Source organism: Artibeus jamaicensis, unplaced genomic scaffold (assembly GCF_021234435.1).
Source record: "Artibeus jamaicensis isolate MK-2021 breed Jamaican fruit bat unplaced genomic scaffold, CSHL_Jam_final scaffold_754, whole genome shotgun sequence".
Classification (NCBI taxonomy): domain Eukaryota; kingdom Metazoa; phylum Chordata; class Mammalia; order Chiroptera; family Phyllostomidae; genus Artibeus; species Artibeus jamaicensis.
Genome location: NW_026522054.1, coordinates 5,025,853 through 5,051,113, shown reverse-complemented (window position 1 = coordinate 5,051,113; position 25,261 = coordinate 5,025,853). Strand labels below are relative to the sequence as shown.

Sequence of the window (25,261 nt, the reverse complement as noted above, 5' to 3'; positions counted from 1 at the left end):
GTCGTGCGCAAGGTGTAACAGAAGCTGGTGATATCTAGGCAAGCACATCTTCAAGGGTTTTCAAATTATTTTGAAGATGCTGTAAGAGAACATTATTTGAGGGAAAATTATTTTGGGAATGTTTCTGTCATTTCCTTTCTTTTGTGTTTATTCTTTGAAAGAAGTTGACCTCCTTTCTATTTCTATTTCTTTTCCTAGAAGCGACTTGTGCTTTTGTCTGATAACTTATCTTTCGATGTTGTGCTTAAAATTCTGACATACTTTTTCAGTGAAGCAAATAGAAATGCTCTTAGAAATACGTATGATGCCATGAAGTTGTTTGCATCGCTGAGGAAGTCGGGGTTGCTGACCCCAGGTCCTGTTGTAGTTTTCTGCCCCTGTTAGTTCCATCCGGTATTTCTACCTTGGCCCCACACGAGAAGAAGCCCCTTTAGCAGTGAACAGCTACGTGATCTGTGTCTCCAACATGGAAGATGTCATGATCTCTACTAATTTTACTATTGCTCTTCTTTTATCATCATCAGTAACAATAATAAATTAAGTTACTGGCTAAAATAGGAATTGTCCCATTTTCTTCTGTGCTTAAAAGAAGGTGCTTGAACCTGTGAAGGTTATGCTCAAACCTGTGAAGATACTTAATACTTTCTCTTAACAGTTCATTCATTCATTCATTCATTCATTCATTCATTCACCAAATATTTGTTGACCACACAACTGTGTGTCAGGCACCATTCCAGGCTCTTGAGATAAATCAGTGATCAGAGCAAAGGTTTCTATTCTTCAGGCATGTAAATTCCAGGTAAGACATGCATGCCTTATCTGCCCTGGGACTCTGTGACTTACCTGAGGGAGGAGATGTATTTGTGAGCCTTGCAGTGATTTTGCAAAGGTCAATATGTTTATTAAAGGAAGACACAAGTAATCAGTGGTGTCAATGTAGGAGGAAGTGACCCGATAACACATGAGAGCAATGGGGAGGAGGAGAGCTGACCTGGGATTTGGGGGTCGGCAGGGGCAGCGCAGGTATTAAAGGCCATGTACACACATGTGTGTGGGTCATGGAAATAAGACTCTTGTTACCTTTCAGCCTTTTCTCATGTCTCTGCATCCCTGGCCATGTAAGAGACTGAAGCATAGAAATTCAAAGTGTGGACCTTTATTCCAAGTCAGGTGGGCCTCGGCAATAACTGGGGGACTTTGAACAAATTGTATCACCTTTCTCAGCCTCAGCTTCCTCATTTGTAAAGTCAAGCTCATAAGAGAGTTGTGCGAGGGTTGAATAAAGGATTACATGTGGAGAGCTTAGCTTAAAGAAAACTTTAATACATTCTATCGGTCCTTTACGATGATGAAGACCCCCAAGGTTAAAGGCAGTGTTACTTGTCCGTGGTCACACGGGTCAGCAGGAGAGGGGTGCCTCACTCCAACCCACGAGCTCTGAGATGTCCACTCTACGCCATTTTCTTTCGAGATGTAATTCTCCCAAAACACAAAACTGAAAACGGTGTATGCATTTGAAAAAAGAAAAACCGTGAGCAAATATTTAATTCTAGTTATGAGTAGATTTGCTTTCCGTTGTAGGTGAGCAATTTTGAAAGTGCCTTCTGTTTTCTGGGTCTGAGTAAGCAAGTAAATATGTTGAAGGTAATGGGACCCAAGTTTCTCCCTGTTGAGGGGGGAAGTTAGTTGTGGAAGAGGGGAGGGGAGGTCCCACTGCACTGTGGGGTTGGGACTGGGAACGGAGTGAGTGCAGATGTGTGTATTCGTACAAACAGAAAGATCCTTGTGTTTGTACGTTTATGTGCACATTCACACCCTGGCTGTGTCTACTGAGGTGACCACAGCTGACACCTCAGCAGCAGTGGGCACCTCCTAGTGGCAAAAGCTGGCTTCTAAATACCATTCTCCACGGAAGAGCACGCGAGCTGCTTGGACAGACATCAGTTCCAAGACGCGCACAAGGACGGTTCCAGATGAGACTGTCTAATGACTGTGCTGTGCACCTAAAACCAGCACAAAACTCTATTAGATGTAAACTGTGATTGAAAAATAAAAGCCAAATAAATACACAAGATGAGCCTGGAACATCTTGTGGGGACAGGAAGCCAAGGAGGAAACAAGAATAATACAGATATACAGGAGCCAGCTCACGTGGTTCCCACTGGCCAAATCCAGGATGAGTTGGACATAGAAGTAAATAATGATCCTCGTGGTTGACCCATGACTCTGTGCCAATATCAGTGAAGTAATAAGTGAGAGAAAGACAAAGCTGTTCCCTTTAACACAATACTAACTAATGAACAAGAAAGAATGCTACAGCTGAAAAGTCCTCATTAGATGTAACACTGGTAGGGGAGAGTTTGATGAGGAATAGGATGTCTCATTGCCTCCCGACAAGCTACCTGTTACATGAGTATGAACAGGGAAATGGTAACTGCAAAGGAGAGACCACCACACCACTTACATGCAGGCGCCAGTGACACTAGTTCACGAAAGCCAGTCGTCTCTGTTTCTTCCTAACTCTGCGACCAGTGGCAACTCTCTGGTAGCTTGAAACTGGCCATGGTAGAAGTATTTACACTGATAAATAGGGACGTTCCCCCCCTGCCCTGGAGACCAGTTATAAAACATCCGGCACACTGACAGTGTTAACCAAGTGGTCAAAGGCGTCGTCACCAACATTAGAACACATGGTCCTCGTGTGTGTTAGCTCACAGCGGCCCCTGGGCCCCTCTGCTGCTTCTCTGCAGGTCCAGCCTGAGTGGCTCTCGGAAAGTAGACGTGTGATAAGTGTCCTCCTAAGTTCTGTCGCATCCGTGTGCCATTGGCACAAAGCTCTCTCTATTGTACAGTACGAGGGAGCTTTCCTGTAGACAGAAGGTGGTGTGCCCAACACTGGGACTTCAGTCCCAGTGAGAAGTGAAGAGACACATGGCAGGTGGGACTGGCGACTCAGGCCACCACCACTCCCAGGCCTTGTTCTCCCGTGACACTCGAGACTTGGGTCGTGTCTGCCCCAGATTCACTGACCAACTTCCAGACCATGAGCAACTGTAGTGTTCGCTGTAGCTGTCATATTAAACATGAACCCAAATCTTTTTAATAAGTCATTTTTGCTCTGCAGAGTGAGTGTTTTTAAGATAGCAAGATTTTAAGTGATAAATGATGCAGAAAAGTTGGGCCTCCAAAACGTCAGTTTTATTCTTCAGTCTCCTTTTTTATGGGATGATAATGTTGTAGACATCTTTAGAAAATATAAGTGAGCAGAACTGTAATTGGAAAGAGGAGGGACTAACCCTCTGTGTATCCTCAGTCCATGGTCAAGGCCTCTCCAGCTCTCATTGCCTCCTTTTAATCCTTAACTGCCAGCAGGTAGCACTGACGTGGGCCACGCGTGCCTGTGTGACCGCGGGGCATGGGCTAACTCGGAGGGAAGGGTGGACGTTCCGTTCTAGTGTACCTACTCCTTCAAAAATCAGCTCCACCGAGGTACATTTACACATCATGAAAGTCAATAATTATAGGTGTGCGATTAAATGTATTCTGACAAGTATGTAGTCTCAAGCCTGAGAAGCCACAGGACACCTCTGTCACCACATCAAGTTCCTTGGGCCTGTCCCCTACCTCCAGGTCCTGGCCACACTGACCCATCACCCTGGCATGTGGTTTTCTAGAATGTCCTATAAACAAAGTCATCAGTATGTCCTAGGTATCTGGCTGCTCTAAGTATATGCTTTTGAGGCTCATCCCCGTGTTGTAGGGAACAGCAGCTCCATCCTGTGTCACCGCCGTTGAGAGTATTTCTTTGTAAGGCTACACGGCAGTTTGTCTATCCATTCAGCAGTTCACAGACACTGAGGTTGTTCCCCGTTCTTAGCCATCATGGATAAGTCTCTCAGTCTCATTTTAATAACGACCAAGAAATTCTTTGCCACTATAGCTTTCATTCTGGTTTGTAAAATCTGGGGAACCACAAATCTGGTTAAATGAGGTCAACCGTGTTTTGAGAACTGAATGGAAACCGGTTAGGAAAACTGGCTTAGCTCTTCTTTCTGAGTCTCTTAAACTTAGCTAGAAATAACCTCTCATTTCTTATGCTTGGGTTGTTTGTCCCTTCTGCCTTTCTTGGGGTGTATTTCACCATTGTCTTTCACTTAGTAGATTATAATAAATATTCAATTAAATTCATTTGGATTTTTCTTTCATCTCTTCCTTGGATACCTAAGTGGTTTTAGTGAATTCTTGCAATCCATCATTGCATTCCCCCTAAGGGGTTATAAAATAAGTTTCCCCAAATCACAGCATTTCAGATCTCGCCTCTGCCTTTACATCACTGACAAGGTAGTGTTTGAGCAGATTTTTAATTATTTATGACCCTCTTTTTTCCAACTGTACTATGAGAGGATTTGAGGAAGCAAATTTGATTCCCCTTCAGTTCTACCATTCTAAGATTTTATGAAAAGCCTACTATGTTGGAAAGAGCCTGCAAGGGGGCAAACAACACAGGGGAGAAGGGAGAGGAAGGAGGAAGAAGGTAGGAGAGCAAAAATATGCCAAGTTTTTATGCAGTGAAAAATAAAATGTGTGTTTTCTTAAACAGAGGGAAAGAAACAAAAGTTGACGGGTAACTCGACATCTGTTGGTAGTGCGGTCTTTTAAACTGTTGTATTAGGAGAACCACCGTAACCATGGTTCTTTCTCTTCGGTGAACTTTGGGCATCAGTAATTAAGCAGCTTCTCCTGCTAAAAATGGATGATGAGGCTGCCAACCCCTTCATGTAAGGGGACATCAGCCCCAGTTGCAAAGCACAGTCCCCATTATGCCTGTTGTCTCTGCATTACTGTGAATCATGCCCCTCTTCACTCTCCAACGGGTACTGGTTCTGAACAATGCATCGTGTGCCCATCCGATTATTAGGGACCTCAGAGCCCCGGGTTCTCCCTCCCTATATCCCCTGCTCTACGTTGGGTCTGATGTGGGGACATTACTCATGGAAAGGGTCCACAATGCTAACTCACTGAGCATTGTGGGGGCTGACTCACTGAGCAGTGTGGTCCCCAGCTGGCCATTAGAGCCGTCTCCTCTAGATGCTCTGTTCTAACACAGCCGCAAAGTTTGGGCCTCCGAAACTAAGACTTGAGCAGATTCTCCAGCTTCATGTATAGACAGTCCACAGCCGGCCTTCCCGGTGTAGAAATGCTGTAAGAATGTCCACTGGGTAAACGCTCTCTGCCCATGTCCTGTGTGCCAAGTACAGGAACAGAAAGACAAAGGTGACAAAGGTAAACCAGGAACTAAAGTGGGATAATGCTGTGTTAGTAGGATGTAAACATGCACAACATATATTGAGGTTACTGAAAAGAGAATAGTTCATGAGCAGGCCTTACAGGAGTAGTGTACGCAGAGCAGGGGACAGGGTCTTGGCAGTGGGGGTGATAAAGAGGGTGAGGGAGACATCCCTGGAAATCAAAAAGGCCTGCGATGATCCAAGGCCAGAAATAGACAGTGTGACTGGGGAGGCAAAACATGCCTCAGCCTGAGTATCTAGTTGTTGTGACGCACCAGTTTGGGGCTGAGTCTCAGGCAAGACCTTGGAGCAAGTCCAAGGGGGTGTCATTATTAGAAGCACCAGAAGGGACCTTTCTTCACATTTTCAGCGTGGACCCCTGACGGTTTCATCTGAGTGAGGTGTGGGCGTATTTTCATTCTGGAATTTTACACTACGACATTAGCACATGCATTGACCAAGTTCAATGCAGGCTTTCCTTATGTTGCTTTATAATTAGAAGCCAGCGACTTGAAGTTCCGCAGTGGTACATACACTACTAGTGATAGCTTTATGGAATTGTTTATTTTTAGTTTGGCAAAGGCAAGGCAGTAAATATCTCAATTAGTAAACTAAAGCAGCATGGATGAGAAATGCCCACAAGGGGATCAGGATTAGAAAGAGCTGAGCCAGTGAATCGAAGGAAACCCTTGTCTCACTCGTATTTAGAGCACGAAGAACTAGCACAGTGCGCGTGCGCATACAGTGTCCGCGCCGGCGGCGCGGGCCGCCCGGAGGCCCGGCGTCCTGTGGTTCTAGTGTTGGGGAAGCCTCCCTCCTCCGGAGTCACTGTGATTGGACACTGACCGTCTGGTCCCAGCAGGTTGAGTCAACATCCAGTCACAGCGGGGTGGCATAGTGTCTTTGTGCGACCCAGAAAGGTATTTTATGACGAAGTGCTGTCTGCGGTCTGGGGAAGTTGTTCATGTCATATCCATGCACACACATACATATACATTTACATTACATGACCGAGCGTGTGAAAATATTTAACGCGTGGTACTGCAGAATCCTTTACTTGCCTCCAGGTAGCATCTCCTACATTATGTTGGAGATTCCGTTTTAAGTTTGGGAGGCAAAGGAGAGTTGATCTAGGAACGAACCTTTGTTTCTAGAATTTCAGTTTGGACGTATGGAGCCTGCTATTCCTGTAACTGCAGAATCTTTGGGAAATACTGACCAGTCATCAGATAAAAGACTCACTAGTGTGGTCCAAAACATTGAGCATGTTAGAGCGGAAGGGGTTTGTGTTTTAAACTCACAAAATACCATTACTTTTCGATTCTGAATGTTGTATACTTAGTCCATTGGCTTTACGGTACGTATTTAACGGTGCATGCAAGGTCCTTCGGATCTTCCCCCTAAATGGGGGCTGGCGGGGGCCGAGTGGAAAGACCGATGTCTTCTTACGCTGAACAATTCCTGCATATCAGCTCTCTGCGGTCTGCAGGGAACTGATGGGGGCGCGTGCATCTGTGGGCTGAATCTCTTGTCTGTCTCCTCTCTGCTTTGTAGACTGGAAAAAGAGAGCATTCAGCAGAGCTGCAGCGACGAAGCCAAGGCCCAAGCCCTTCAGGCCCGGCAGAGAGAGCAGGAGCTGACAGAGAAGATGCAGCAAATGGAGGCCCAGCATGACAGAACTGGTAGGTGGTGGGGAGAGATTAGAGCCGGGGCGCAGGCTCCCGAGCCAGGCCCACGCCTCACTGTGAAATGACATCAGGAACACCTGTAACCTTTGGCTGGCCGAAGGGAGCAGATGCTAACTACACCGGAGACTCCGAATTCCATATTAGTTAGCGTTTAAAAGAGAAAATGGAAAGTATTGCCCACTGTCTGTTGATTTCAGAGTGTGGCTCTCACATCTGCTGCGCCATCTGGATTATGAGTTTATTTACCTGTGTTCAAGAAACGTAAAGCTGAGAGAGACCACAACAAAGTAGAAAAACAAAGGGCTTGTTTTTGGCTGGGTTTGCAGGCACACATGTTATATAAAGAAAATAGCATCAGAAGCTCTGCGGGAAATGCTCTGAGCTTACAGTTAAAGTCTCCTGAATAGCATTGAACAGTTCCCACAGCACACACATTATAGCGACTCTAAAAGCCTAATGAGTTTGCTTCAGCATCCAAACTGGAGAAAAGCTTTAGCCATTAATCGGTTCTTAATTCACTGTCGCAGCTGGATGTAATTCAGTGGCTCCAAATTGATATGTTCCTTTATTTAATCTTTGCAGCTTCGAACATTTTTAGCATTTGTATGATGTCCCCACCTCCTCCCCCCTCCACCAGCCCAGTTGAGAGTGATGTTTAATCCTTTGCATTCTTCAAGTTCTCACAACTGCTGTTAAAATTCACTAATACAAGGCATTGACCACAGCTGGCAGCTTGGCTAAAAATTGCCATCTTTCATCACGTTGGCGCCATTCTGCAGGCTGAGCTGGCCAGTAACTCCTTACCTTTCATTTGAAAGTAAAATGTACTTGGAAAAATAGGCAGTTTGATGTGTTCAGTCGGAGCATTATGTAGTTCTTTTCACTTCTGAGTTGGGTGTTCGCAGACGGTGTCAGTCACAACAAGGCAGTGTTGCTCATTATAATTCCACACCACATTCTCGGAGCTGATTGTCCTATTAAAAAAAAGTTTAATTGATCCCGTCTCTTCCAGAAAGACGCTGCTTACTTTTTGGTGCTTTAATTTATTTTGCTTTGTGTACGCTCCATGCTTTTTTGTGAAAATTGAAAGGAAATAAAGGGCCCTACACTTGAAAGTCATTTTCCCATCATGTAACGTATGCTGTGTTTGGTGCCCGGCTAATAAAGTACTGCTCATCCTACACTGCAGGTGAAAAATTGCTCACGTGAAATTCACTAAATAATCTCGTCACTTATAAAGAGGCAAATGTCACTGTGACTTGTCATTCGCTCCAGCACCTTCATTAGAGACTTGCTTCTACCAGCGTTTGGCCAGAAAACAATGAAATTTCACCAGACTTAAGATGTTTTTCAAGAAAAAAAAAAAGGAGGAAATTATAGGCTAAATTATTGTTTATAAGCAGCAGCTTAGCAATCGTGGCATTAGGATCTCCGAGCGAGATAAGAGTATGTGACTATGAGAACCATCCCGACGGCACCTCTGTTTACGTTGCACAAAAACACCTCCATGTCACGCAATCCCGATCTTCACTGAAGCTCATGCCACTGACAATGAGATCAGACTGCGTGTTTCCCCTTTGTCATCAGACAAGGATGTGCCAGACTGGGGAGTAATGAAATAGGTGAGCAAGCGTGAAGCATGAATTAGAGTGTAGGAGAGTCACTTAATATCTTAGTGTTTGATTATCCGATTATAATAAGTGTTGACACTTTATAGTAAAACTGTCAAGATAAAATAGAATAGCTTGCCTATGACAAGAGATCATAAGCATGTATGATTCTACCACGGTATTGGAGGCTCTGCTAACATATTAAAACATTACACCACACTGGTATGATCGACAATGTCTCCGGTGAGTAAATATTCTAAAAATAAATGTCTCACAAGATTCGGTGTCTTCCCAGGTGACTAGGGACTTTGACCGTGACCTAGTAGCTAGCGGGGAACGTGCTTTTACTACTCCGCATATGGAAGCCCCGCAGAGTTGCAACCATAAACATCTTATGTTGGTGGGTATTTCTTGTTATTCCTAGAAAATGAACAGTATTCACTGCTCACCTCCCAGAACACATTTTTGACAAAGTTAAAGGAAGAATGTTGTACGTTAGCCAAGAAACTGGAACAGATCTCCCAGAAAAGCAGGTAGGTGATACTATATAATACTTTCAGGGGTCTGTTTGGTTAAGTCCTGTAATTTTTTTCCCTTAAAAGACAGCGTTTCCACTCTTCTGTAGTCAAACGTCACAATGACATACAGTCGTCTCCCCTTATCCCCTTATCCACGGTTCACTTTTCCCCGTGTAGCAGTTCACTGTGGTCCACCATGGTCTGAACGTTTTAAATGGAGAATCCCAGAAATAAACCTTCACCAGATTTAAACCGTGTGCGGGTCCGAGTCGCATGGTGGCATCCGGAGGAGCCCACTCGGTCCCACCTGGGGCAGGAGCCATTTCTCTGTCCAGCCCCGTCTGAACTGTACGTGACCCTCCTGTTGGGCGCTCAGTAGGCGTCTCCATTATCACAGCAGCTGTCAAGGTCCCTCGCGCATGCGTCCGAGGCTCCCTGTTTTACCTAATGATGGCCCCGAGGTGCAGACTCAGCAGTGCCGGCGATGCGCGTTCACCGGAGAGGAGAAAGTGTCCTATGAACAGGACTGGACAGAATCCTTTGACTGAGCTGTAACCTAATGAAAAATGGTCCGTGCAGTTTGTCTTTGGTGTTTTTCTGAAGCTCACTTAGATCGACACAGAGCAAGCCCTTTGCTCACCAGCACTCCTAGTGACTCTGGTTTCTCATTCAGAAAGCATTTCCAGGTGGGTCCGAGCCTTTGCTCACTCCGAGCCCTACAGTGGCTTTCTCCACCGATAAGCCAGCTGAGCCAATCGAATCTCCATTTCTGAGTCTTTCGGGGAGTCAGAAGGCTTTTGAATCCAGTTCTTGCTGCTCACGAGAAGGCAGAGGTTCCTGTAACCACTGAGAACATGCCCGATATTTGCTCCTTTGTAGCAATACTAATTAAATGTTTTGTCTGGGTACAGAAAATGCTCAGGGTGCCACAATACCAGATACTTTCAGGAATTCTGGCACGGAAACCCACATTTTGTCTTGAAAGAGACTCATAAAATATCAACAGTAGCTATTCCTGACCAGAAATATTTCATCTGCCTCACATGCATCCAAACAAACTGGATTATGTAATCTAAGAAAAAGCTATATTGACCTGGGGTTTACAACATTATATTATTTTAAGGTTGCTTCCTGATTGATTATTGATCAGTTATCTTGCTAAGGAGGCATAATTTAGGGAGTTGAAGTGGACAAAACAAAGGGATACTGTGTGCCTGGTGTATATTATTTAATTCCCACAGCAGCTGGATGCAGGAACATATTCTTCTTTCACAGATGAGGAAACCAGTCCTCAGAGGGTTTAGTGGCCGGTAAGTGGGAGAGCTGGGGCCCTAACTTAGGTATTTCTGGCTCCAAAGTCTCTGATCTCGCTTACAGTAAGTGCAATATTTTAAATCTACTACTAAAGAAAATCCAGGCCAAAGTCGTTATGATGGGGAAGTTGCAGGGAGGTTATTCTTTAAATTCCCAAGGAGAAGTGGGCATCCTTGTCAGGTGAGGGTTAACCTGTGAGCCTGGGTTTCCCTGTGCCCGCTCCCTCTAGGCCCCCTTCATCCTGCTCTATATTTGTTAACGTACCCTGTGCTGGTCCAATGAACTTGAACCTCAACACCTCTCCTCTTGCTTCTGATTCCTCTAGCTCTTGACCGCTATTTTGTAAATTGAATGTGTTCCTTTTTACTTGATACACAGCTGGCACTCAATATCCATTTGTTGCATGCAGGAAGGAACGAATGACGGAATGAATGAACTAACGAATGAATTGAATGCATGAAACAGTGTGGTGCTCCCCTGGTATTCTGATCCGACTCTGGTTCCAGCCGTTTCTTTGTTCATGACACGGCCAAATGCAGTAAAAATCTGCACTTTGGAATTCAGGAAGAACTAGGTTTGAACCCTACCCTGCCGCTTAGCTCCGTTAACCTGGGGTGCACTGCCTCGCCCTCCAGACCTCAGCTTCTCATCCTTCAGCACATCTCTGAAACCATGTTCAGGGTCATTGTGGGAGTCGGGCATTGAGAGACACAGACATAAGGCGCCTAGCACAGCGCAGGGCACAGAAGTAGACGCTAGCTGCTCGAGTTGTCTTGGTGGCACTGTTGGAAGGGTCTTGGCTGGCAGTGTGGACGTCATTTCACTTAGCTATTATTGCTTGTGCCAGGGTGTGAGTGCCATCTTCTGAGAGACCCAGCGGACACAGCACCGTGCAAACCTGTACACCAAAGGCAAAGCAGGACCGGGAAAGTGCGGGTCTGGGCGTGACTCGGATCTTGCTCCGGCCAATGCCGTGCTCTCTAAATCCGAAGAATTGAACGGGCACCTCCCGTCTTTTCACGAAACAATCTAAAACTAAGGCCTGGCGAGTAGTAGCCCCTCAATAAATCACTCCTTGTTATTGTTAAAACTTGGAAGGGCTTCTAAACATTGTAAAGTTGGGTCTCATGAGAAAACAATACTCAGGGCAAATTGTTATTTCAGGGTTTTGTTTGTTTACTATTAAATTTCTTGATCCAGCCTCATTCCCCAACCCACCTCCCTGCCCATCTCTACATAGACTATGAAATTTTCAAAATTCATGTGAAATTTATCATTGCATTTTAATTCTGTTTTCTGCTTTGAAACCACCTATGAAACTTGAAGGGCTCAGTGTGTTTCTTTTTAAATACAAGTTATAAACGTATCAAGCCCTTGAGAAGCCGTCCAGGACTGACCCCCTCTACATGCCCTACCAGACTCTGGGGAAATGCAACTTCCCTTGTACTCTGAGGCGTGGAGAGCTTGCTGTTTTTTTTTAGTTTTCTAAAGAACTGTCATAATGAAAGCTCAGTCTCCAAAAGAATTATTTAAACCACATGGTACTTTTAATCCAGGTTTGCTTCTGAGTATTACAGTAAAATTTCCCCTGCAAGTAGGTGTATTTATTTTGTATTTATCAACAGTTAAAAGCAAGTTTTTATTGCTCCCCTTTTCTCACTAGTGACATTTCTCTAAGAGTTTCGTGTTATTCAAAATCCCATCCTAAACTGTTGGATGCATACCATTCAGAATTCCCCCTTTTTTAAAAACTCACAGATCTACTCATTTGACTGGAGCCATGCAGAGTGCCTAGGAAAGCTGGCAGTGTGGGTTCATAGCTCCTGTACACTCCGCCTCCATCCCAGCTTCACAGGGGGGCGCAGAGAAATGGTCCCCTCATGCATGTGTGTGTGTGCGTCATGTCCATTGTGTGTGCTGTCTCCTCAAGTCGACACTGTAGCAGTGCGCGTCGCTTCGTTCTCTGGAACCCCTGCACCGTGATCAGCACAGGACTCCGCGCACCATTGCGCCTCGCTCACTGCTCATGCGCTGTGCGGAACCCCAGGGTCTGCGAACCACAGGACCTGTTTTGAAACTAAAAACGAGCTGCCAATCCCAAGCATTTTATATAGCTCGTGTTTGACCATCAGGCAAGAGAATTAATTTCATCTTCTTTTCCATTGGCACCAGGCAGGCGTTCTGGTTGATTTCCGCTGTAGCTCACATAAACTCTAGCTCCCCTTTCATCTTTATTGCGCAGGGCCCTGAGACTTTACTACAGTTATAGGAGTGTTTTTGAACTTGGTAAGTAAAGGTATTTAAATACCTTTGGTGCTACTGTGATTTTTGTTTTTAAATCAGACTGAAGGAAGCATCCCCTCTCCCCAGGCACTGAGATGAATCCGTGCTGCCATGTTTGCAGGGCTCTCAAACGGGCCTGAGAGGGGCTCCGGGGGCCTGGCGCCTCTGCCAGCTGCGGAGTGGAGACCAAACACGTGCTGCGTCCTGGCCTCTCAGCACTTGTGCGCTGAAAAGACCAGGCCCTAGAGCCGAGGACCAGGGCGGCGCAGTTTTGCGTCTCTGCTTTCCTGTCCATCATTGTCGCTTTCCGGGTTGCTAGGCTGGTGGATGGAAGTCTCACCCTGCCCATTGTGCATTGGTGATTTGCGTTTTGTAATTAAGAGGAACAATGGGAGTCCACTGGGTCTCGTTATATATAATGGTTGGTTTAATTTGTTTCACTTCTATCTTGTTAATTGTAAATTGATCATTAAGATTTGAATTCTAATCTGTCACCAGGGTTGTGGGTATTGAGGCTAGAGCAATGATCCTGGTTTTAATCACTGATGATGAGAAACAAATTTTATAATTTTGGTACATATTGCAGTTCATATATTTTAACACTGGATTTTATGGTGTTATAAATATTGTTAAATGACTTTTAGTGTAGTTTTACTGTGTGGACTATAATGTATAAATTATATTACTGGCTTGGCAACCGTAGGTATCCAACTGTGTGAGTTTAATTGAAGTAAAGAACACACGCCCGGCTGAACTAGTTTTTTTCCCCTTGCACGTTGAAATGTTGGACTGCTACAAAAATTATGTTCTGCAAGGGGAGACTGATATCAGCCTCTGATAATTGTTACCAAAAGTCAAATGAGAATCTAATAGAATAAAAAATTAAGGGGTCATGTTTTCTCTTAAAAAGCGATTATCACTGTGATCCTAATGACAGCAGTAAAATATTATTATATTTCATACCGATGCAATTACATAATGTAACTGGTGTATAAAAATGCAGGGAAAAGTTCACGTTTCTGTAAAGCCAGAAAGTACCTAAATTTTCTGTGGAAATGAATTACAGTCAATTATCTTTTTATATGACTAGGATAATCATACTGCAGATGTAATCTCAAACTAACACGGAAACTTGTGAGTTTATTCCGTCAACTTTGCAAATGACTAGTTCATTGCATATATCATGGGCTCTCTGCAAAGAATGATGCCCATGTACATGTATCAAATTTTTATTGTACATTGGAAGTTGGTAGGCAAATTATCATTATAAAAAAAGCAAAAAAGCCCCAAAATAGGCAAAGCAGAAAAAATATCGTGGTAATAAAATACCTGATATTTGTGTACCTCACAAATAACACTATACTTCTGTCATCCTGTGATAAGGCGTTTTCAATATAAGGCATTTGGATATAAATACAAAGCAGAATGAAGGAAAAATTTCCTTTGAGCACGGGCCTGTGAACTAGACAATTGCAGTTCGATTCCCGGTCAGGGCACATTCCTGGGTTGCAGGCCAGTTCCCTGCAGGCCAATTCCCAGCAGGGGACGCACGAAAGGCAACCACACATTGATGTTTCTCTCCCTCTCTCCTTCCCTTTCCCTCTAAAGATAAATAAGTAAAATCTTTAAAGAAAAATTTCCTTTGACATTACCATCCAACTAACTATTGTTAACTACTGACATGTTTCCTTTCAATCATTTTCTGTGTGCATGTAAATACATATGTAACATGCACATATATCGTGAGTGAGCTGATACATAAACACAGGTTTGCTTTCTGCTTTTTCACTTAATATTACCCAGGGAACACTTTTCTATATCACTAAATACTCTGGAAATAAAATTTTATTGGAGTCCTTTGTATTCATACGACATTTAAGATGTTTCCCATTTTTAACTTGTGAATAAAATAACAGTAATTTTGTACATAAATCTGAATTTTTGATGATTCCCTTGGTGGCGGAGCCTGAAAGGGGGTGGCTGGCCCTAAGATGTGAACCCGTTTAATGTATGACCTACATTCTGGTCGCTATTTGCACCCAACCGGATACTGCTTTGCGGAGCAACGCTGTTTCACAAACCAGTGCTACAGGGAACACGCTGATGTTTTTGGAAAAAGTTCTATGTTTTTGTGTTATAAGATCTATGTTCCCCTCATGGTATTTATTTTAAAAAGTGACTTTGGTCCTGGGAAAGTACCTAAGAACAGATATTCTTATGCATTTTTTCCTCATTTGGTTCAACGATATTTTTTGTACTTTCAGAATTTTACATTAGTGCATATTACGATAGGAGATACAAATCTTGGGAGAATGCTCAATTAATGTCTCAGAAAACTTCCCCTAAATTCTTTTATATTGTATGAGATCTTGAGAGGAGAAATGTAAGTCATTATTAATCGATTTAGACTATTTCAAATATAGGTAAATTCTTATTAGGTGAAGCAGATGCAGATTGTTTGATCTGAGCTTGAAAATGAGATAAGTCATGCCCTCGTGTATAATCTAGTAAGAAAGATGAGGCATGGAGCGCAACTCCGAGGAATACATTGCAGGCTAAGGAATGCAGGAAAGCTAGAGGTAGCTTCAGAAAACGTGCTGCCACATTGAGAGCTGCAAAGTATTAATCAGGGCAGGCTTCCTTTGACGTGACCCTTGAGCCAAGGTGAAAACAAAGCAAGGCCTGAGAGGAGCTATCAGTGAGAGAGATTGCTTCCTCCTTGGTAGGCAGCGAGGCCCTTGGGATGAACCCCCTTGGCAGCCCCGGAGCTTTTCTTGACCAGGAGGAACAAGCAGGCGCTCCCCGCTAAGGGAGGAATCCTTTCTTTGGAGGGAGATAACTGTACATCAAGTGTCTTTACTTAAACTTCAAGAAACAAGCCACCCGTTAACTCATTCTAATATGCAAGCGTTTCCAAACCTCAGCTCTAACCTGTGAGGCAGCTTGGATCGGGAGAAGATGGTGGCGGTGGGGACAATATTTAATTAAAAGAAGGACAGGGACACAGTTTTTCTTGGACAGACATCTGATGTTCAAATTTTGAGATTTAAGAGAGTCATCCAAGACACTGAAAAGGAAGATATTTCCTGAGGGGCATCGGCCGTCACCACAGTAGATGTCTACAGTCTCAGATGAAATAGGCAGAGACAGAGAGGAGATGGGGGGACAGTGTCTGACGTAGCCAAGTGTCTACTGAAGGAGCTGGTCTGCTCCCAGGATCCCAGAAAACCTTGGGAGACAGGAGCAGCACATAGGACTGCATCCAAAATCAGTTTCACCCCCACCCCACGCAGCCAGGTGACTGTCCCTCCTCCAATCAGAAAACTAGGGGCTTCCTCTTCGAGGAGATTCAACCAGCAGGCTCTGGTTAAAACAGGGGTGCCGAAATTAGAATGGGGGGATTAAGAGAAAGTCTGCATCCTGAGAGGTGAGGTCCCCAGCCCTCCATTTCCACCCAGCTCCTGGGACGCTGACAGTCAGGGTGTGCATAGCAGGCAGGAACCTGGAGGCCCCTTCTCTTGAGAAACAATGGCCACATCAGAAAGAATCACAGATACTGATGTTGGGGATCTCCCCTCGGGAAAGGTGGCTTGCCGCTCACTCGCTCGACACTAAAGCCCACCTGTTTGGGGAAGATAAATGTACGTGGATGCAAATGTAATCATAGCATACCACTTTAACAGCTAGGACTGATAGTTAGGTAGTCATTATGCATAAATACCAATACCAGTTTAACCACAAGCCAAAATGCTAATAATGACACGAACCAGGTGGAGATATGGGCATTATCAAAGATTTCCATCTTCATCTACCACAATGAATCATAGGAATGTCTTAACTGTTGGGACTCGAGGGATTGATAGAAGCAGATTAAGAAATACAAAGATAAATACCAGAAGAAATCGCTTTAAAAATACTGAAAGTAGTTGTCACCTCTCCGCGGGATAGAGGTGTCCAGGGGCAGAGGACGGCCCTCTTTCAATGTTATGCCTTGTGGAATGGAATGATTTTAATCACGTGCCATTAAATTAGCCATGGTAAGTAAACTGTAATTAAAAGAAACTATACTCTATCATAGAAATTAGACCAGGGATTGCTCCTTTTACAGCGTGGTGGCTGGCTCACGACAGGCACTCAGTGAATATTCAGTAAATGAATGACAGTCTTTTTAAAAAGGGGTTTCATCATGACCATTGTCGTCTTGCTCGTCGGAGAGGCCACCTCATGTAGAGCAAGTTGTCTCCCTCCATCTGTCTACCACTTGCGTCCCTACAGTAGAGATCCCTCTACTAGAAATTTTGCAGTTTCTGAAATATGTTACGCAACGTATTTTTACTTACAGATACATTTAAATATGGAGTTTAAGATCGCGGTAAGTCCATACAATCAAAACATGCTCCCATCGTAAGAGCCTTTAACATCGCTTATTTCTGGATTTTCACTCCTCTAGATCTGAAATAGCTCAGCTCAGTCAGGAGAAGAGGTACACGCGTGACAAGCTGAAGCGGCTCCAGCGGAGGAACAGCGAACTGGAGGAACAGTGTGTCCAGCACGGGCGGCTGCACGAGATGATGAAGCAAAGGTAATCGAAGCTTTAGTGACCGGCCAACGCGCCGGACAGTGAACGTGTGCGCGTCACGGACAGAGTGAGAATTGCTGTGGGACAGATAGGCTTCGCGACTGCTGGGCTACCTAATGCGGATGCTCAGAACCTCATACTTTTATGTACTGTGCTTCCTCCACTCAGGTTGTTCTTGTAATACACCAGGAGCAGAGCACCCCCCTCTGTACCGCCTCTAAAGACAAAGAATTACATGGAGTATAGAACACTAGAAAAACCACCCACCGTGAAGGTGTCTGTTGGTAATGTGATATGAAGGAATTTCAGAACTTTCCCAGAACTCAGGTTTTATATGTTTGTTTTGTAAGATAAAACCTATTGTAGGCCCAAGAAGTTCACGGATCTAATCAGAGGTTGTACTGGTAGTATCGCCGGAGCCAGGATTCGACTCTAAACTCTCTGGTTCTTTTCAGTGGTGTTACTTGCAGCAAGTTACTTAAACTCTCTGAATCTCAGTTTTGTCATCTATCTATTGGGGCTGATAATACCCACTTTGCAGTTTCATGGAAAGATCGACCATAATATGTGTAAAGCAGATAGTTCAGAATAGCCACTACCAAACAGCATCAATGATATGTACTCTCTTCTCCTAGAGGAGGAAACTCAGGCTCAGAGCGACTAATGAATTTGCTCAAGGTGACATCAAGTGGTCAAGTTCAAATGTGAATCTTGACCTTTTGACTCCAAGTTCCTTTTCCTTTCTGTGCAGTATTTTTGGTTATGCACACGGTCCCTTATTATTCCCTGTAAATGTGTCGTTTATAATTTCCATGTAATGAGGGATTCCCGGGGCGGGGGGATCTGTTTTTAACACCACAGAGTGAATAGGTTTCCACGGACCTGACCCCCACACTCGGCGCCTGCAGACCTACCAGTCGGAGTCCCCCTCCCAGGGAGGGGCTCCCTTGGCCCACAGCTCCCATTCCAGGTCCCCTCCCCACACACCCCCTGCCTCCTCTGTTTCAAAACCAACTGTTGCTCTAGGGGAGGGGAAATGAACGTGTTTACAGGCTCCTTTTATTGTTTCGTGTTTTAATTTTAAGCAAATGTAGAGTCCTCTGGGTCGGGGGCAACTTACCGCTTTGATCACTGGCTCTGTCGCATTAAAGAAAGGAAGTCAGAGAATGGCGGAGCACCTCAGTCACCACAGTACTAAACTCTGGGTATATTTGCAGAGTAATAATCATTCATTGGCTCATTAAAATGTTTGTTTGAGCCCAGGCAGGCCAGGGGTCAGCCAACTTTCTGGAAAAGGCCAGAGAGTAAACTGCGTTAGGCCTTGGGGGCCACACGTGGTCTGGGTCACGCAGTTGTCTTTGCTTTGACTTTATCTTTGTTTTTTACAAAGAGCAAAAACCATTCTTAGCTAGAGGGCCAGCAAAACAAGCAGGAGGGTTGATTTGCTCTTGGGTTGTAACTGCCCCGTCCAATACCGCTTTTCCTATATTCGCATATTGCTTCAGAGCTCATAAAACACACTCACGTGTACTGTCTTACCTCGAAACAAAACTGGGAAGCAGCTGTGGTTGCCACTGCCGTTTCCAGGTGAAGAACTAAGGCTCAGAAAGATGAAGTCGCCACCTGAAAGTCGGAGAGCAAATTAATCATTCATCCATTCAGCAGATATTTACTGATTGCTGCTATGCATGAGTCACGCTCTCCACCACAGGTTGGCAATAAAACAGCAAAGTAAATGCAGCTCCCAGTCTAACAGGGAAGCTGGAAGAGCTTCCAACCCTATAGGGAGCAGGGATGTCGACAAAAGAAGTTTATAAATACCTAACTGACTGTAGTAACAGTCATTTCTAGGAACGAGAAATCCACTTTGTGTTGCAAGAACATTTTCTAAGGGGATTGGTCCTGACCAGGGAAAGTTTCAATGAGAAAACAGCCCTCAAAACGAATGTGCCAGAGACTGAGTCGGCACTGCTGGCCTTTGGCAGCAGGAGCTGGCAACCTGTGCCCGAGCCCATGGCCACTTTGCACAGGAACGTGGCCGTGTGCATTCACTTCCCAGTCTGCAGCTGCTTCCACACCCCAAGGTCAGCACTGAGTGGTTGGGTCACGGACCACGACCTGCTGGCCCGTGAGCCTAAAATATTTGCTACCTAAAAAATTTGCCAGCTCCTGTCCTAAGAAAACTACCAAAGTGAAAGTCTTGCGGTAGTCCTTCCAGGGAAGGGAAGAACCCGTGTTTATCTCGAAGAATAAGGGAAAGAATGGCGTGGGATGAGGTTGGAGAGGCAGGCCAGCGCCAGACCTATAGGCAGGGCCTCGAAGTTTTATTACAGACCTTTTACTACCCTATTACAAAAGGGAAGACATTAAAACGTCTTTCAGAAAAGAAAGGAGGAGGATGTGATCAAATCTGCACTTTAAAATAGCACTGTGGCTTCAGAGCAGACAACCAACCGATGGAGTCGGGGGCATGGTGTTCACACAAGGCCAGGTAGGGAGCTGGCTGGGCAGTTAGGCAAGCAGTGGCCAGGGCTCTGACCTGAGGGGGCCGTGTTGTGAGGCAGGGACAAGTGAACAGACTGGTGCAATATTTAGGAAGTTTAATCAATAGGGCTTGCTGATTGATTGGCCATGTTGGGTAGAGAAAGTGGGCATATCTTGTATTTCTGACAAGAGCAGTGGCCCCACTTTCTGAGGACTAGAAAACACTCAGAACAAGTGAGTTTCTGGCTCAGATGGTCTGGGATCAGGGTGAGACCAAGGGCGAGGTTTCGGCCACGTTCGAATGGATACCTTGAATGAGCAGGTGTGCGTAAGGCCCTGAACTTGGGAGAAACGTCTGGGCTGGAGACAGAAATCTCCCTTAGTCTATATAGGGGGCTACTTGAAACCTTGAACCTCAATGAGGTTCCCTAGAGAGAAAATTCTGAAGAAAGAAGGCCTTACTGAGTCCTCAAGAACACCACTGCTTTTAAAGGTAACGTAGAAGAGGTTGGCCAAAGAGACTGGGGACAAGGAACGCAAGGACTGAGTGCAGACTGGAAGCGCATGTTATCACTGTCACCACGCTGGCTGAGGGATGGAAAGGCTTCTGGAAAGAGGAAGTGACCGACCACGTGCTACTGAGATAATTAACACGTCAGAAAAGTGGCCGTCGGGCTTAACCAGTGGACACGCCCGGTCATGCTAACAAAGATATTTTTAGTAGAAGACTAAGAGCAGAAACCATATTAAAGTGACTGAGTTGACAGACTGAAACAGCAGATTTAAACTTCTTTTCCATGAGATTTGACTGTAAGGGAAAACAGGAGACACGGGCCAGCCGGCTGGTGGTGGTGGGAGGATGTTTTGGGGGACATTTTGGAACAGGAAATTGTTTTGTGTTCAGTTGAAGTAGATGGGAAAGTATGAGATTCTGATTGTTGAGAATTTTAAAGGTGTAAAGTCAGGCAAATGACATTTTCCAGCCGCTGGTTTAGAGCTCCTGGCATCTGCATGGGGCAGCCCAGGAAATTCACATCAAAGATAGCAATGGCGTTTTTTTTCTAGTTACGTTTCAGACTGCGTATCGGTTCGTGTATTTCCCCAGAATACAGACCCATGGAGAGCTGCAGTGCACAGAGGTGACAAGCCCTAGAGCGGGTTCGTGTGGTCTCTCGAGGTCAAGTACCATGTCCCCAACCCTAGCAATCCTGGTGGCTTGTCAGTTACACAGTTTTACATAGTCTTCTTCTTTCTTTTATTAACTCGTTACCTAAATTATATGCATGGAAACCACAGACTGACGACATGAAGCTGCTGATTGAAAGGTCACAAACCAATAATGAGTTTTAAACTGATGTCTACTATACACAGACCTCAGAATGATCTTAGGTAAATCTGTCAATTCTATTTTTCTGCTAGGAAATTTATTCTTAAAAAATGTTAAAACAGGAACTAGAGCATTGATTTTTATGTAATTTGGCATTTCATATTTGGGAGAATTAAGACTATGCACTATTTTCAGAAAAGTACTTGAAAATAGAAGGCTGAGAACTTTGATTTCATTTCATCATTAAAAAAATAAGAGAAAATATTGGCAATAGAATCCAACAATGTTGAAAAGAATTGTGCACCATAACCAAGTAGGATTTACCTTGGCTGGTACAACATTTGAAAATAAGTTAATGTAATCTACCAATATCAATAGACTAAAAATTAAAAATTACATGATCATATCAATAGGTGCAGAAAAAAATTTGAGAAAATCCAAAGTTCATTTATGATTTAAAAAAAAAAACTCTCAGTAAACTACAATAAAGAGAGAGGGAGACTTCAGCAACATGATAAAGAATATCTACAAAAAACCCTACAGCTAACATCATATTAATGGTGAGAAACTCGAAGCTTCCCCACTAAGGTCAGGTTCAAGGCAGGGACATTCACTGTCATGACTCATTTTCAACATCACACTGGAAGTTCTAACTAATGTGATAAGCAAAGATATGCAAATTGGAAAGGAAGACAGCAAACTGTCTTTGTTCACAGATGACAGGATCGTTGTGTAGAAAGTGTGAAAAAATGAACAGAAAAACTCGTAGAACTAGTAATTATAAAAGGGTTGCAGGATATAAGGTGAACACAGAAAAATGAGTCACTTTCATATGTAGCAGCAATGAACAAGTGGAATTTAAACTTGAAAACACAGTGTCATTTACATTAGCATCCCCTAAAAATGATTTACCTAGGTATACATCTAACAAAATATGTATAAGATCTGTATGAGGAAAATTATAGAATTCTGATAAAAAAAATAAATGAAGAACTAAAGAAATGGAGAGATATTCCATGTTCATGAATAAGAAGACTCAATACACAAAACTATAAAACTTGTAGAAGGTAACCTCAGTGACCACAGTACGGCGATGACTTTTTAGATGCAGCACCAAAGGCATGATCTTATCCATTGCTGGTGAGGGTACAAAATGGTATGGTCACCTCGGAAGGCAGTTTGGCAGTTTCTTACAAAACTAAACGTACAATCCAGCAATCGAGCTCCTTGACGTTTACCCAAAAAGAGTTCAAGATTTTTGCCCCCCTCCAAAACCTACACATGGATGTCTCTAACAACCGTGTCCATAGTTGCCAAGACTTGGAAACAGCCAAGAGGACTCCCGGTAGAATGGGAACTGAGGATGGGAATGCCCTGTCTCACTGGCTGCCTCCGGTCCTTGCTGAGCTCCTGTGAGTGACGCCCCATGGGCTTCGACAGCTTGACTGCCCACGACTTGGGGGAAGGACGGACGCATGATTGTCGCGCTATGACTGTTGTATGGAGGCCATCTTGGCTTTCAAATGCTGCCGTTCATGCTTTTAATTATAAGTTGCTCTTCGTTTAGCCGCATGGTAATGAATAGGAACTCTTTTGAGGGAGTCCGTGTTGTTTTTGACATTTCTTTGGTACTTTTGAACAAAATAACTTCTGGGGTGATCACGTTAGGAGAACAATAGCTTTTAGTCTTTATTGAAAGTGTTTTTCTTTGTTTCATTGAATGTTGATATTTATAGAGGAAAAGCAATTGCACGAATCGTTTTCACCATGTATAACATGCAGACTGCTGGTGGTGGACATTTAACAGATTGAAGAGGGTGCTTGGTTTTGTGATAATAATTTTCATGACATCAAGTGCTATTTTCTGGGCTTTTGTTTTCTAGAAGTTAATGAATTTTACAAATGGCTATTACCCACGAAGGGGGTAAGGGTAGAACCGTTTTCTCCTTATCGTCCTTGGCAAATAAACAGCAGTTCAAAGAGCAAGTATTTCAAAGGCATTTTGTAGAAATATAGCAAAGCAGCATTGAAGTGGCTTTTGAGTCACTTTTTCCCACTAAATGCAAATTTTAATGTTTATACGCCAGGAAAATGTGTCATTAGGAGAAAGTAGACATCCATCTAGCTGATGCATTGCTGACTCTGGCTGCTAAGTGAAGCTCAGCTCGTCTTCTGCAAATGTGGGGATGGGGGCAGGGCGGGCTGAGGATGGGTACTAAGATGCCAAGAATGCTGCTATGCGAAATTGTCGTCCAACCAGCCAGTGCTACTTCTTCATCTTCTCCCTCTTTGGCACCCCACTCACTTTTTACATACTTTTCCTCTCTCTTTTCATGGTTCTATGGCTTTGCTCTGGTTCTTTATTTCTGGATTCCTGCTTGTGGCCAGATTTTACACTCTTCTACAATAAAATGGTATGCCTTAGCTGTGGCATTTTATTAGAATTTATACGGTTAGGCTGTATTATCTAAAATCTGAGACTTACTCATTATGAAACAGGGATCTTTAATCAGCTACGGAGCTGCCAGGAAACTGTTCTTTAACAAAGTCAAAGGCCGTGTAGGCAGGGAACTGTCTTAGCACGAAAGTGGCTTTGCACAAGTCAGATCGACCCCTATGAAGGAATCCATCAGCACTGTAGCTGGTCCTAATTTATTGCCCTTTCTGAACTTTGTTATAAAAAGAAATGCCAGGTCATCAGCCCGATTCTTTAACATCGTGGAAATTCATTCAGAAAATGAATAGAAGTTTTTATTCCCTGGCCAAAATCTTAATTTATACTCTGTATATGACATCTGTATATATGTCTGGTTTCCACCAAAAAAAAAGAGAGAAGCTCTTTAAAGATTGAAATGAATAAAACCTTATATTTTCAATTCCTAAAATATCTCAAATAGATAGCCATTACCATAAATTTATGATGGCTTTTAGCTGATGTATAAATGTAGCTGCGTGGTAAATAGTTCATCAGAGGGTGCCCAGAGGTGATCATTTCACCTGCATCCACAGTGCTTCTGGAGGCTGAGGCTGGAGAGAAAGATCGTAGGAGGCTGGCAGTTTCAGACAGATGTGTATCGGCACCTCTGGCATCACTGGCTGTAATTTAACTATAAAAATGTTGCAACCATCTGGAGAGCGAAACGGCTGAGGTCTGTGCCCACTGGGATCGGAGTACAGACGAGGTTTGTTTGACATCATAGATGCTGGGTTTGTGTAAAGGAGAGATGTCAAGCAGTAACCCCATGGCATGCTGCAGGGCGTGCTGCAGCCAGTCTGCTGGGGTGGCCGCCCCTCCGACGTTCAACTGTCACATTCAAGTGTGTCTTCCTGCCTGTGCAACACAGTGCTGCTGGGTTTTCTGACTGTTCCGCCTTTGGGGTGAAGCCCTGATTTTCACAGATAACCTAATCTGTAGGAAGAACACTAAAAAAATTTTTAAGTGTTCTTTCTACTATTGTAGATCTTACTAATTTTTCTCGAGAGAGGAAAACCAAATTACAGCCTCACTCTCACAGAATCTTCCAACATCAAAAGTTCACAGCTGGTTTCTTCACAGAGCAAAGCTTACTGCTCTGAACCCCTTTAGGGTCAATTCTGAGAGACACAGTCTTCCCTGATTGGTATGAATGTTTGGTTGTGTACCTCCAGTAGTAACTAGAGTTTTCACTGATTTGCTTGGCGTGTCTCCAGCAAAATAGTCCATTAAAATTCAAATCCATTTCCTAATAATTGAGACAATCAATTTACATTAAACAAGGCACAATTATAATTTCATGTACAATTTAAATTCTATAGAAAATAATCAGTGTGCAATAAAGAGAGACACTCATTTTGATGCAAAGGGATGTTTTTATAGTCTGCATAAACAAGGCTTTCATATTTTCAAAATAATTCTCTCGTTATCTTTAGTGTAGGGGGAGCTCTATTGTGTTTTATTTTGATGCAGGGACAAGTGTGTGGCCATGGCTGCATGTTTAATAAGGAATGTGGCTTTCTCTCGGTGGCACTGTGGATTGAGAGGGCTCAGACGGAATAAGGTGGGCACTGGCTTGCTGTTTAACAGGAATCAGTCTTAGGAAAAGGACAAAGAGGACGCACGTTTCCCAGGTGGAGTGGACATTATATGTCCATCGTTGCCTTTATGAAGGAGACCAGGTGCCTACTGCTCAT

At 43.9% G+C, this 25,261-nt stretch overlaps 1 protein-coding gene across 4 annotated transcripts in view; it reads left to right on the top strand.

The window, feature by feature from the left end:
• Positions 1-25,261, top strand: part of SDCCAG8 (SHH signaling and ciliogenesis regulator SDCCAG8) — a 224,234-nt gene that overhangs the window by 109,198 nt on the left and 89,775 nt on the right. For all 4 annotated transcript variants that reach the window (XM_053659543.1, XM_053659544.1, XM_053659546.1 and 1 more), the window contains exons 14-16: positions 6,843-6,970; positions 9,011-9,119; positions 17,152-17,283. In XM_053659543.1, coding sequence (XP_053515518.1) covers positions 6,843-6,970; positions 9,011-9,119; positions 17,152-17,283 — 369 coding nt within the window. The remainder of the gene's footprint in view (positions 1-6,842; positions 6,971-9,010; positions 9,120-17,151; positions 17,284-25,261) is intronic.